Source organism: Bombus affinis, chromosome 10 (genome assembly GCF_024516045.1).
Source record: "Bombus affinis isolate iyBomAffi1 chromosome 10, iyBomAffi1.2, whole genome shotgun sequence".
Taxonomy (NCBI): Eukaryota; Metazoa; Arthropoda; class Insecta; order Hymenoptera; family Apidae; genus Bombus; species Bombus affinis.
The window spans coordinates 2,096,742-2,112,140 of NC_066353.1; the positions used below are offsets into that span (position 1 = coordinate 2,096,742).

The following is a 15,399-nucleotide window of genomic DNA, read 5'->3' on the forward strand; positions in this document are numbered from 1 at the left end:
TAATTCTTTCTACTAAAGTCAAACAAATATATTTTCTAATTTATACATTTTAAATTATCTACCTACACATTAATTTATACATAGAAAAAGCTTAAAAAATAACCTATTACAATCAAAATGCTTTGTTTTTTGTATTTTTAATTATTTATAATTACTTAATATAATATTTAAAATTGCACAAATGCCTACGGCAAAAATTCAATGCCGAAGAAAACGGTCGATCGTAGATTAATCTAATTCGATTGATTATGAGCATAGTAACCCGTGGCGCTTCGTATCGGCGCCGCGGCGGTACCTTGAGTCGTGCGCGTTGGAGTGGGGAAGCTTGTGGAAAGTCCGATGGAGTAGGGGCAGCGAGGAGCCCGGCGAGCTGCCGGGAAGGAGTACCACCGCGTGTCTGCCATCTCTGTCTTTAGTTTAGTTCGAGTTCGGCGCGCAGCCGGTTCGTGTCTGTGTGTTCTGCGTTCGATTTCCGCCTGATCGACGCTTGTCTCATCTCCGCGACTCGCGTCGATACGTCGTCGACCTCCACAGTGTTTCCTCATCTTCCTTTAATCCAGAACACGGTCACCGGGTCGAATTCCCAAAATGTTCGTATATATAACGTTCAAATAAATTCGTAGCGTCGCTAACCATTTTCACGAGTTTCTGCAGTTTCTATGATTCAGTGTGATCTTTAGTCGAAAACATCGTTGTTTCGTGTACGTGAATCTGCGTAAAATTCCATGGTGTACGTCGATCTATGGTGGTGACGTACAGCAATCGATACTATGTAGATTGCTTGTTGTGACGCTTCCAAAGAAACGGTGATTCATTGGACGCACGTAAGAAACACGTAAGCGGTTTGTTTTGCTAGTATTGTTTTCGCGCGAACGATTCGTTATGTTTACCTATCTAAACTTCTTTGATATTCATTCTCCGAATAGTGACATTTCACGAACGTAAATACGTATTGCTCTCTAAATTACTCTGAAATATCGATCGGTAGAGATACATATATTCACGAAGCAACGATCGATTATGTACGTGTTCGAGCTGCGACATTCAGACTAGTAGCACACAGTTTTCCTTTGAAATACATCTTATTTGCGTTGGTGCGTTTTTGGTTATGACAGTTTTCGTTATAAGTACGCGAAATAAAAACGTGTTTGATATTATTTCGCTATTATATTGTCGTTGTAAGTTCGAAATATCAGGATAATTAACTTTAAAAGTGAGCTCTTTGTAGCGGTTATTAAGCTAATAATGCTATACTATTAGGTTGTCCGAAATGTTTCTTTCGTTTCATAAGGTGACAATAGATGAACAACAACTTCTGTTTTATATTATTTTATTGAATTAGGTATGATCCATTTCGTTCTATTTCTATTATTATGTTCGTGCATAATTCAATAAACTAATATAAAACAAAAAACATTGTGCGTCTATTATTTACTTATAAAACGAAAGAAACAATCGGACAATCTGATATTTAACATGAATGTCATAATTCGATATAGAGCCGGTTTAGCACTTTTTTAAAAGATTTTTCTGCTGATTTAATAGTTTAAATTCTAGGGGCTATTAACTAAATTACGAAGAAAACGAAATTTTTCGTTGTTAAATGGTTGAATATTCAATGGTATTCCATTTATAGTCGATTTGTAGAATTTACTCTGTTAACGAAGCGATGCGACGATATATGTACGTAGTTCTATAATTAGTGTTTTGCAATGAATAAACGTGTGATACAATTAAATTTGGGGCTTTATAGTGGGGATAGTGTTATTATATACAGTGCATAGGTTTCTTGTCGTTTCTCCAACATTACGTAGATTATACTCGAAGCTGTCTCGATTTTTCGACCGTGGTAATGGTGGTAGACGTGGTGAAAATAAAAAACTTGGATAAGATTTCGAGAGCAGGTACAGATTTTTCTGGAAATTCGAAGTTAATTATTGGCTTCATTATTGCGACAAACGATTAATCAGAAATACCTAGGTAGCGCTGACATCATTGGCGACTAATTAATCAGTGGCATACGTACCTTCTGTACAGTAGACATCCCTCGTTAGACGTTCATGGAGATGTCTACCGTAACGAAGATTCTCGTTGTTTGACATCCATATCGTCAATATGTTTTCCTCGCCAAAGAATAGAAAGTAATAATTAATCGATTTCGATATCTATATTTCTCGTGTTTGTTGCGTAATTGCTAAAGATCACACATGATAAATGTATAAATTGTTGCCTTGTTGACCAAAAAAGAATAATTTCTTGTTCTTTGAAAGATCATATCAGTGTGACATCTTTTTTCTGAAATGTCATTTTATCTTGAATTTATAATTTTTCAGTTGATTAACCATAATCGAGTATTTCAAGCATATCGTGTTGATAGTGGTTTAAGGATAAGGTAATGAATAATGTTATCGATACAATCTACTCATTTTTAATATTTTTCTTTGATTCCTTTTTCAAAATTAACACATCATCACTATTAATATATTTTTTTCTCGTATCTTGCATTGAAATACAATTGCAGGACGTTCACCCGTATTGACGTGCAAAGACCCTATTATGCATGAACGGATCACAGGGACTGTAGAAGTTCTTTGTTAGTCGAGCTTGAAAGTTTTCTTATCATCAGTTACTCGAGAAAAAAGTCTCACAAACGTCGATAAGAAAGCATTAATAAGTCACGTTACCTAAAGAACATGTTATTTGCTTTTATACAGGCAAAAAATAGTTGAGATAGATTCTATGACTGTAGTTGATTCAAATTAAGCGGCAAATTAGTTGATAGGATTTTTGGTAGCAGCGCTACGATTGGTAGTTTGTTTCGATCGTCTCGCGAATCGTGTAACTTCCCGCGCGAATCAGTAGACCAATTAGAGAGTTTGTTTGACTCTTTTTGCAGCGGATTCGTGAGAATCAATTGATCAAGTGTCGAGCTGTTCGCGATAGACCGATAACGGTGCGAAATAAGAAATTACATAGTGAACGATCATGGTGTGACTCGGGTGACTAGATTGATCTTTCGGAAAGATCGACGAGATTGACCGGTGGTTGTGTGGTGATTGGTTTTGGTTGTGGTGGTTGATACGCTCTTGGGAGTCGGAAGCCCGTTGGCACTTGGGCCTCGTTTACATCGGTTTACTCATGCTGGGAGTTTTGAAGCGGCGCTGGAAGCCTTCAAAAAGGTGAGTGCACTTTTACATTTTTCTTTCTTTTTCACTGCTACATCGTACATGTATCCTAAAAGTGTTACGATTTATAATAATTTAGTTGTATTAAAATGAAGAGATTCTCTTGAATGTTCTACAGCTTGTTTTACAAAAAAAAGAAAAAAAACATTAAAACGGTGAAAGGAGGATTCCAAGGGGTAAGAATGGAAAATTACAAAAATAATATTTGACAATTGTTCCATAGAATCTATATATTTTATCAACGTTATGTGTTTAATAACTTATCCTTTTTGTAAGTTCCTGAATAATTTGTTGCTTTTTCCGAAGAACTTGTCCGAAATGTCACTTTTGAAATAACATGTACAATGTGGTACTTGGCTTCGAAACAAGAGATATTAACTAAAAAGAAATGTCTCAACGAGTAACAATTTTATTTAACGATTAATTTCCTAATTTATAAAAAATCTGCTAGGAGAAATATCGATAAATTACTTTGTTTGGAAACGATACGAGAAATTTGGAATACGAACGTCGGTCGGTAATCGATAATCGCGAGGTATCGTTCGGTGCATTGAACTTGCCGCGTAAAGTTAGAGCAACGTAACGTGACGCTTTAATTACGAAAGTGAGGTCGTTGTACGATAATTGCTCCTCAAATTTCACCCGAAAACTTTAATCATACCTAACGTTACTCTTATCAATGATTAACAAATATATCCGTATTATCAGCGTTTTCTTTTTGTTAGTTAGCAGTATCGATTCTTATGTTTCGTTTCAATCAATCTACATAACCTCTATATCAAAAGTGATGTAAATAATATTACGAATATATACTACGATATACCTATCTAATAGTTTATTTGAGTATACATAGCTATTTCAGTACACACGCACTCGAAAGGTATCCAAAGTCGACTTTCGAACACAAAGCCACGTACAGTGGCTCATAAAACTGTTCGAATATGTATCCATTTATAGAAAGCTTTTATGAATGTACTGTGCGTGTTACATAAAACATATTGAAATTTCATTAATATGTAATGAGCTGTTATATTGATAATAAATAATCATGATATTTTTTAATAAGTTTCGATATTGAGTGGGTCTATTTGCAATGTTTATTACAATATATGCTATGACACCTACTGAAATATACGTATGTTTGCAATAAATATCTTGTAACTTCTATATACACTTTCAGATTGGCTTGAAACTTTACCAACATAATCATGACAGTCGTCTCTCATTACAGTACTACGACGAAATTTCAAAATGTTTTCTATACAATATACATAGAATAGGTTTTGTATACCATAATATATAGGATGAAAATTATTTATGGTAGGTAAGTGTCCAAATATATTAGTGAGCCACTTTACACGTATATCTGTACACGTACATACGTGTACCATAAAACACGGGTAAATTCGTGCCAATATTTACGGCACGAAGAAATTTGTTAGTGCGTTATTTATAACTGTACTACCTATAACTAACCACAGTAGAACAATGGAACAATAGAATAATGCGGTCGGTAACGAGAGACAGCGTTGTAAGAACCAGAATCCCTCTAACCATTCGGTTTACCGAAAAGGCAGAAAAATAATCGGGACATGGAGTCGAGATCAAAGACAAATTCCAACGTTTCGTTATTTGTCGTGGAATTTTTCTTACACTGTGGATCTCCTTGTGTGTATCCTGTTCGTGGAACGTCCTAAGGAGGCTGTCTTTGTGACTCGGTTTGCTCGTCAGTTTCGCTCGTAGAAGCAAATATACCTGTTTTTTCTCGTATCATATTCGTCGGACGAACGCGCCACATGTATATAGGTTTTATAAGAGCGAAAAGCTTTGAAAAGAACAGACGCTTATCGGAGCGACGACTTCAACAAACGATTGGTATTAATTTCGAGTGAAAAATTCATTCGAATGGAATCGGAATGCCGAACGGACGTTATCCTCTCCTGTTATATTTTTCCGTTATTTAGAGGATTTTTTTTTATTTTTCTCGCCTGTTTCGATACCGAAACAACGGGAGCCGTGTATGTAATTTTTCCTCTTCGTTTTTTCTGGATTGAAAAAGTTTTGGAATGTTTCGTGCTTAGGCTAATTGGCATTGAATTTGAAATTGGAGAGAAAGTTTGTAAAACGTAGGCAATATAGATAATAATTAGGCGGATTTCTGTGTACACGCGAACGTTAGTCTAATTGGAGAAAGCAATATACAGTTTGTAGTAAAATAATCGATTCGTTGGTATTTATCGTGCCAAGTAATTAAACTTCTCACGTTTGGCTTGAAGTTGAGCAATATATTTATGATGCGGCATACGAACTTCTTGATGCATCTTCCTTCAGGCTATCTGAAAATTTTGTAGGTCGATCCTCCTTTGTTCCTGTAGTGGCTGGCTAAAATTAATTTATCAATATCTGTGTAAGTAGTGATAATGTATTCACTATCAAACAAGTGAATCACGTATATACCTAGAATATTCAAACTTAATTTATATTTCATATTTGAGTACAAATCATGTCCCATATCGTAAAATAAATATCTATCTCTGTTGAATTTTTATTAAATCATGAGATTACACAATTTTACAAAATTACCTTTTGTAAAATTAATAATGGGTTTATTTCATCTCCTACGCAGGTTTGTACTCGTTTTATGCGTTCGTTTGTTCCATCGATTAAAATATACCTGGTGAAGCACGTCGAGTTTCACGAGATCTTTCAACAAGCAGAGCACAAACGACGAACTATATCTATTATTATCGGAACTGAACTGTAATCCAAATAAACATAGGTGTGCATACTTGCACGATAAATTAAAATAATACAGGCAACAGGGTCGCGGGATCAATGTAACATAATTGCAACGGCGTAAATAATGCCGCGATCCCTAGTGTACGGCGATTCACACGACGAAGGTTTAACTCCCTGCATAACTTTGCATGCCGATGTTTACCTGGACTAATTTAAACGAATTATCATAACACCTGCTGCGTTCTGGTCTCTCTCCATTAATTTTCATTAGACTACTTATGGTCGATTAGATTTGAAACGAAATGATTGTTATCAAACGATGATTCTTAAGCAATTATTTTTGCTTATTATAACGCAAGAACTGTAAAAAACAGCAGGAAGAAAAGCAGAGCGTAAAATCAGGGCGTTGTTTAAAAATACAAGCTAAAACTTAAACTTGTACTTAGGTAATTAGGTTATCGCAAGTGTTTCGTATAATTCAACTTTTTTTATAGTGACAGCTTTTAACCTTTGTTACGTAGAATCGAAGAAGAAGATCACAGGCAGCGATCTTCCACTCGTTTTTCTATTATTACAAAATTCTTTTAAATTGAGGAGAATAGTGTCCACATGATTTCTGGTTTCAATTGTATGCTACAGGTTTTCTTAAAAGTCTTTCAGAAGACTTTTGAAGTTCGTAACAGGCGAACGAAATTGAAATCATCTCGGAATTAAAATTCAATACACTGTGCTTAACTATGCCACATTACTTAGGTTTTGTTTCTGGCTAATTCGTAGATTGTGTTTGTATTTTTCATCGTCCTCTTGAATATTTCGAAAATATCGATTGTTCTTCGTGCATCTTAACAATCATCGCATGCCTCAAAAGTTATTAGCGTAACGAGCACGGCGAATTCTTCACGTATCTTCTCGAGGATTATTCAAACGGCTTTTCCACTTGTTTCCTCTTGAAAACGAATCGCCGACATACATAGGTGCATGTATTTATTTGCTTTCGAACGTGTTGCTCGGAACTCCGTTCTATTAAAATAGACTTCAAGTGTTTTAAGTACGACCTGCGATAAAATGTTGCACCGACGCTTCTGAATGTCGGCTATGATTCGTAATCTGATGATTCGTACGAGCAAAAGCTACTATTTAAAACCATCATTTACGCGTAATCAGAGATTACTTCGTGTATATCGAACATTTGATACATTTCACACCTTTTATGCCGATGTATATTTAGTTTATTTCGCACGAAATGTGTCGAGGAATATTTCTGTATGAAGAATAGATATAAGTATAAATATGTTGCAACTATCAAGTTATCAAAAATCTAGGTATCAAAATAACTTACGTAAGTATAGATAAAAAAAGAGAGATGTAAAACATTCGTCAAATACTACATTATTTTATTTCATTAGTTTCGATAACAGAAGTCTCCTTATTTTTTTAATCTCGACCTCGCACGTTACATTATCTGCTATATATGTATTCTCCTTTAGTTATTATTCAACGGCGGATATTTAAAGAAATTCATGTCTTCGCGAAAACAATTAAAGGGATGAAACTTAACTTTGTACTTTCAAATTTCTCATAAATACGTAAGAATCTATAGCTTAATTATTATTTTCCTTCTTTCTCCTGTACTTTATTGTCATTCCGTTCTGCTACGTGAGACTATCGTTCTTATAAATATCGTTCTTATAAATTTACCCTTGCTCATTCTCATCACGCATTTTCTCGACGAAATGAACTCATTAGCCGAATCATCTGTTATCTAAAAACTTCTCTAATTACGATATTAAAAATTTGAGAAAACAAATTGATTTCAATTAGATCGGTTTCGGACGTCAGAAATATAAATTCGATATAATTTATTTTTTACGGAAATGGAATGATAGTGGTAAACAAATAAAAAAGATAAAATAAATCAATTATTATACCCGAAAGATTTGCAATCTAAATGACGAGTTAACTCGTCTTGCTCGTTTAATAGATCCATATCGGATACCTATATCTCTTCTAATCCGCGACTTATCGAAAACGACCGATCTCTCGTTAGTCTTATCGGCTCAATTCATTCAATATAAATTTGTCGGGCGAGTAATTTCGTAACGGTACTTCTGATCAAGCTTCTGTTCGGTCAAAATGTTAACTGGTGCGCGGAATTCCCGAGCGAGAAAATGCGCGCGATGCGGTCGAAATGCAAACGCAGCTGAAAACTAGTTCGTCAAGGAATTTACCCACAGGAAATGCGTCAAGTGTATCATGCGATACAGTTATAGGGAATTTAGGGGAGAAGAGAGGGAATGAACCGAAAAGGACAGTGGGTGGTACGGGAGAGGATTGCGGTTATTCTAAAAACAATGCAATTTCGTGCGCTTGGATTATCTCATGCAAAATACGCTCCTTTTGCTTGTTCGCGTGAACATAAATGGATAAGCTGGACTTTCCTTTTATAAATTTCCGCGTCGATCGTTCGGGCATTTCCATTTGAAACGCTGCACCAGGATATTTAATTAATTCATCCTGCTTTTCCCCGATATTTTATAATTTATGGAGCTTTTTCTCGTGTCGTGTATGTAACAGAGTTTAATGGCTCTGGTCCACTGAGTGGAAGTTGGAATTAATCGAAATCCCTTGAAGTTTTCGCAAGTAGCTTTGAATAATGTCACGTTACATATGTATGTTGATAATCACATAGTCGTAATATAAATTTAGATATATACATATAAACGAAGAGAATACCGTTCGTTGAAGAAGATAAATATTCGCGTGATTTTTTGCTGATCAATGCGCTAAACACACGAGTAGTGGATTTATATTTTGCAGGAAGACGCGTATCGTCATTGCTATTGCTCACATTTGCACTTTAATAAAGTTTGTGAAAAGGTTGATTAGAAGGTTGAAAGAGGAGATAATTCTTTGATAAAAAATATCTCTCTGTCTATCTTATTTCGTTTAAAAACTATTTGCAAGTCAAGGGATAGCCTCATAAATAAAGACGAGAAAGTAATAAATAAAGACAGCAATAATTCCTATTTTAATCAGATAGAAGTATTCAAAATTAGGGACGCAATTCTTGCCTGTATAAAGTTCATCTGAACGCGTTATATCGTTGTTACGTGCATAGCTGTGGAGAAACAGGAAATGCTAGGAATAAAAGAGACAGGATCATGCCCGACGTCAAATAAGCTGCAATTAGACGGTAGAGGTGGCCTTTTGGGAAGGGTATAATGGACGAACGCATCGTTACTCGATAAAATTCAGCTAGCTTTTTTCCCTGCACTCTTGACGCCGGTATATCCATCTCGCAAAAGTGCATGGAACGGGGAGCAACGTGAAACCGTTGAATAGGATTTGCTGGAGGCTGTAATCTCATTCACAATTATATCTGTCGCGCGAGAGAAGCGTGCAACTCGATCAAGCGAAATCCTCTCTCGTTTCCGGATATTCCGGCCTTCATGCACAAGGAACGAAAGAAAGGGGGGATGAAAAGAGACGAGAGGAGCAGAGAAGTCTAAAGAGACCGCGCACGGCATGAAAAAGAGAATAAGCTGCCACGCTACGAAAAATAAGAAAGGATCGTAATCGGGTTCCGTTGCACTCAAATTTCGCCAGCTTCTTGCAAATAAAGTAAGATAGCTCAAGAATGGATGGATCATGGGCATTGGATGAAACGACGTGATATTTCGAAAAGAAATATTCAGGAGAAAGCCGTTAATTATTAATTAAATCAATCTTCGGTACAATAATAGGAAAGAAATTATCTTGAATTTTAATTGGAAGAGACATAAAAAACGAACGAGCGTACTTTTAATCGATTGAAAGGTGTATAGATATGTAAAAGGATCGCAGTAATTCGCGCGTTAGAAAAGCAGTGATTTTGGTTGGAATTTCATTGTGTCGGCACATAACGATGGACAGATGAAATTCCAGCGGTAAATCCGGCCGCTCGGGCTGCTTTTGCGGCGCCAATTAGAAGTGGAAACGAGCAAGAAATCGTACTGAACGGAGCAGAGCTGCTAAATTCCGACCGAGTTTCTGGCCTGTCGAAAGTTTTTGCTCGTGGAAATACGATGCGCTCTTCCTCTGCACGGTTACTCGACCATTTCGCTGCGTTCCTCGTATTTTCGAGGAAAGCGTCGTGGCTTCAGATTTTTTGAAAGCAAACCGAAATCTCTAGATCGCCTCGATAATGATTTTCACCAAAGAGAACGCTTTGCCGTTGGGTATTTGGGTCACACGAGACTCGGAGCCGTCGCGAAAATTCCTTTTTCTTCTCTTCTCACCTCTTTAGTATATTCCAATAGCCGAGACATTGGTTTTTAAGCGACGATTTATTGGCGTCGAACTTTTAATCGTGACTTACGCAACATTGTATGTATAAATATATATATATATATATACAATTGCTTACGAAAACATTTGAATACTCCCCACAGAAATCTTTTATATATATGCAGTGACTGCAAAGAGTATTGCCATACACCCTTATTTATTAATAAGGCGTTTTCTTATCAAATTCTACATTTCTTTTTCATAGCGCCAAATTTTCCTAACGATATGAGTGCATTGCTAACTCATACGAAATTTAATATGCTTGGATCTAGTTAGTCAAGTAAATTCAGAAATCATCAAAATCGAGTAAATCTAGTTGATGAATGTAAATGCTATAATAATGTCATAAATTTTTGTAACCATTATATCGTACGTGTTAGATAGAATATTTTGAAATTTCATTAGCACGGTAACGAGACACGACTGTCGTGATTATGTTGATCGAATTTGAAACCAATCTGAAAATTTATATAAACGTTACGAACTATTTACTGCAAACATATATATAGTACAAATTTGGTATATAGTAAATATTCTACGAGTATTCGAACACTTTCGTGAGCTGATGTGCGTTGAAAAGAAACAAAAGAGCGTTCTGAAATAACATACCCATTAAATGTGTCTTTTATATGTGGTAGAAATGCAAAATATTCAAGTCGTAGTCGTAGAACTTTGTTGTCTATCCAGCGGAATTTGTTCGGTTAGCAACAACCAAACACAATTCTGCGAACACGCGTCGAACAGAAATTATGCAGAGAGCCGATCTAACTTTAGAGTCGAGCTTACCTATACTTGATTGATCCTTCTTTTCGAAGAAACTCGTTGCGTACCTACGCCTTAACCTACGACTTACGTCCTTGCCTAAAAATAAAGTAATTTAAAGTTTCGTAAAAGGTATAAAACCAGAGAACTGAGACACAAAGAGCGTAAAAGAGAAACATGATAAATGCTAAAACTTTGTTGGAATAATTTCGAATGAAAATCTGAATCGGATAAGAACAAGTAAAATATAAAAATTACATACGATACGAATGTCATGATTGAAGGAATAAAGAAAAGGAGATTTTATTTTGTAATACTTGAAGATAAGATTTTTCTCATCAGGTTCCAAACGAGAGATAATAATTCTTAAAAATGTAATAGTAATCTCTGTGGTTTAATTCGTTTCCTGTAAGTGTCCTAATACTTAAATCCTGAATTGTACGTAATACTCTTGCGTGGTTTACATAGTTTCGCGTAAAGCTTTTCGGTGACTGTGAAATTATGAGAAGCGCTTGTCGCATTTGTCGGTACTCTCTTTGAAACATCATCATTGATAGTAATCGGTCGTAAACCGGGGAACGAGATGCGATACCGACGTGTTTTACGTTCGCATCGCTTGAAAAGTTTGGATATTCTCGACTTTTCTGAGTACCACCCTCGGTTCTCCCTCCGGTTACCCGCTTTAGAATCGTAGTTGAAGCTTGATCAGCGGCTAGACGTGTTTATACAGTGCTTGATATTCGAGCTAGCGATCGAACTCGTGTTTAGAGTTGGCTTTTACTTGCTTTCGAACGTGTTTTGTCAAACGAAGTCATCAAACGTTTTAATCCTACAAACAACTTTTTAAAAACAGGCAATGTTTATTTCATTATCGCTAGACTACGTTTCTACTTTGTATCTTTAATTGTAATTTTATATTTACGAATATATCTTCATTATTGGGAATTTGTTTCGCTTATCGATTAGTATAACTAGTAATCTATTTTCGTTATCCTATCTAATTTTGCATATTATGTGCAGTCTATGCATCTTTGCATTATGAAATACTACATTGACTTAGTGTAAATAGAATTACAGAATAACATAGACATAATTAAGAATTAACGAACGATTTATTTTCCGAAATATTTCTCGTTTCCTTTTCTTCTTTTAATTTATTTCACAAATCTTAAGAGCGTCAGTGTGAATCGTGGTTTTACATTCTTCTTTCGCGGAGCTTTTCGAGTACACGCAAGCTTTGCGAACCTGAATCGCGTGGACCCTGGTTGGGTTGCGCGTGTGCATCGACTAAAAGGAGTAAAAATAGCAAAAGCTAAGCAGCGGTTGCAGCGATTTCGTGTTCCTCTGGCGGAACACGAAATTCCGACGCAGCTAGGTGCTAGGCGCGCAATAAACTCACCAGAGTGCCCACGACTCGGCTTGGAGCTGCGAACGTTCGACCACGTCACGAGAATAGCTTTTTCGTGTGAAACAAGAATCGCATAGCGTTTGCACGAAAAATACGGCTTATTGGAAAAATGATCGAAGGAGTTTTATTTTAAGAATTTTATATATCCATTGAAGCGTTAAATATATATGTTACTTCCAGAATATCCATTACAGAAAGTACTTGCATTGTATTTGTATTGTATTTTTATTGCATTGTGTTTGTTTATTGCGCCGAGCCTTATTCCTATTACAATCTTTTTGTGTATGTGCCCGCCCTTTACATTTCGTTTCTGTCTTAGCTTATTGCGTAAAGCTAAATCTTTATTGAAGAATGTTGATAGAAAACACTGTAAGTGCCAAGAAATAAATTTCCCAGGAGGGAAACTTATGCATTAACGTAGCATTAACGTATGCATAAACGAAGCGACGTTGCGACAGTATCGTCTAGCATTATTAATAACTATTTAGAAAGGGAAATTGCACTTAAATTCTGCGCGACAGTGTTCTCATTGATATACAGAACATTTTTCAATAAAAAATAAAGATTCTCCAATTTTACAGTGTTTCCTACAAGCAGTCTTCAATTATCTATTTGTCTATGATATAGATATATCTTAATTTACTATACATATTACTATATAACGTATCTCCTATGTGTCAGTCTTTGGTATTTCACCCTTATTCGTTCTTCTTTGGTTTCTCTATTCGTTCATGCAGAAAGCCCTCCTCGACTTCATGTTTCCCTTTATGAAATTTGCCAGTTCCTATATTTTTTTTTCGGTCGTCGTTGTTACTGTTATTTCTGACCATTTCTTGTTTCTCAGTATGATTGGTCTGATTTTTGTATATATTATACAGTTATTTATTATGTGTTTTCTGTTTTATATTTCTCCGGTGTCACATAGTTGATATATTAGATTCTCTTCTATTTTATATTTCATGTCTTGTCATGTCATAATTAAAACGCTGTAATCGATTCTGACATCATCAGTGTTAGTACCGACTCCTACGATAGAGAAATTAATCTATTTGGAACGACGATTTTTTAAAAAAGCAACTTATCATTCACTATCCTTTGCCACTTCTTCCATCACGAGCTCCTCTACTTCTCTATAAAACAGAAACTGCCTCGTGATTCATCTAGAATCCATCAAGTCTGGATATGTCGTGAAAAAGCGAAGGAAAACCATAAAAACTCATTGCAACTATATTTCCCTCGCAATTACCAGAACTTCGTCGAACGCAATGTTCTCAGCAGAAATATCGGTCACTGTGTCTCACGATCGGTGTACCAACTCGAAACTCGCGCTTTAAGCCGATAATCCATTCAGAGTGCATCGACGTATCGTCATATAAATCGTGAAAAAGTAGAACATAACCGTAGAAACTCGTTACGAAAAACCTCGTCGAACACGATATTCTTTACAGCAGGAAGATCGATTAAAGTGTCTCGTGACTAGTCCACCAGCCTCAAAGTCACGTTTGAAACCCGTGACCTGTTTTCACGGTCGGTTTGATAAGGACGAAGAGTTTCGCGACCTCGAGCACATCGAAGCGTTAGCCATCGAGTCTCCACCATCCGTACAAGCGTTCGAAAGAGGGAGGCCGATGGAGTTTTGGCGTCTCAAAGTTCCATTATCGTTCTGGCATCCACGATGACGCAGGCATAACAAACAAATTCCGCCGGTAGAAGCGCTTTTTCATTTGGCAAGGAGCCGGTCTCTCTGGCGGATAAATTTAATTGCTAGAGGCTCGTGGACACCATGGAAGAATGACCCTACGACCGGCTCACCTTGACGGTAATCATGCCTTGAATTATTCAAGTTCTTCCGTTGATAAGCAACCGTGGATAATATATTGCTTCTAATTAGCGTTTGTCCATAGGAAAAAAAGCGATGTTGGAAAGAGAGAGAGAGAGAGAGAGAGAGAGAGATAAAGAGATTCGTATCGTTAGATTAATTACCTCGGTAGAGAGATCGTTAGGCTTCGGGACACGTTCAGTTTTTCTTTATCCATTCTGTCTGTTTCCCCTCTCTTTCTCTTCGTATTTAACGTATGTGCAATATATGTATAATACACTACTGTTCAAAAGCATCCGAACGTTATGATCGATTTATAGTAACGGTATTCGAATTTCACTAAACTGTGCAAATTAACGATGAATAAATATGCAATTAGAGTAATACTTTCTATCTTCATACAAAGATAGTGGCTTAAATATCTATACGCTTGAAACAGTAAATGTAAATTATCTGTTAAAAGACTACCGTATATAGGTCGATGTAAGAAGTTTCTCTACCGATATAAGAACCTTCTTGATTTGATTGATGACTCAAGGATTGTAGAATCTGAAGATGAAGCGTTTTCGTTAAGAAAATAATTCAGCAAGGATTGAAAATTATAAATACCAGCTTTATCGTTGCATATTGGTTTTTAAAAAAGTAACGTAATCGCGTCATAATATTCTATTATACTAGACGATCGCAGAGCAGGTATTTGTAAAAGCATTTGTAAAAGCATCTGCAACTTCATAAATAAAATATATTCTCTTGAACGATATTGTACGTTATACGTGTGTGATCAACGATAGTAGTCGATCAATTTGGAGGAGGCTGCGATTGCTCCGATCGATATCCCGATCGTACGGATAGATTCGAATGGTATTGTACTGGAACAATAGAATTGAAATGATTTTCCTTTAAATTGCCTGCGATTTTATCCTACTTTATACTTGAAATAATGGTATAATAGTGCGTTTTCTATAATTCGAGCAGGTTAATAACATTGGACTATAATGTACGATGAAAATACGAACACGAAATAGCTTCGTCCACGAAATTCCAGCACCTGTGCCAAATAGTTGGAGGTCCCTCTGAATTCCGTTTATACAGAATTCTGACCTCTTGAATTTTGCAAGCGCTGAGAAAGCTATTTTCATAGCCGGTTGCTTGAAAGAAGT

The 15,399-nt window shown here is 36.1% G+C and overlaps 1 protein-coding gene across 10 annotated transcripts in view; it reads left to right on the top strand.

Annotated features, from left to right (window-relative positions):
• The first annotated feature begins 389 nt into the window (after positions 1-389).
• LOC126921419 (uncharacterized) overlaps positions 390-15,399 on the top strand; it is a 392,226-nt gene continuing 377,216 nt past the window's right edge. For 8 of the 10 annotated variants that reach the window (XR_007712335.1, XM_050732989.1, XM_050732992.1 and 5 more), the window contains exons 1-2: positions 390-590; positions 2,897-3,179. Coding sequence is in view for 9 of the 10 variants with exons in the window: in XM_050732989.1 (XP_050588946.1) it covers positions 3,139-3,179 (41 nt within the window). In the remaining variant the exon portion in view is untranslated. Of the gene's footprint in view, positions 591-850; positions 1,905-2,333; positions 2,393-2,896; positions 3,180-15,399 lie in introns of those variants that run through there. The other 2 variants (XM_050732990.1, XM_050732991.1) reach the window with 2 other exon arrangements.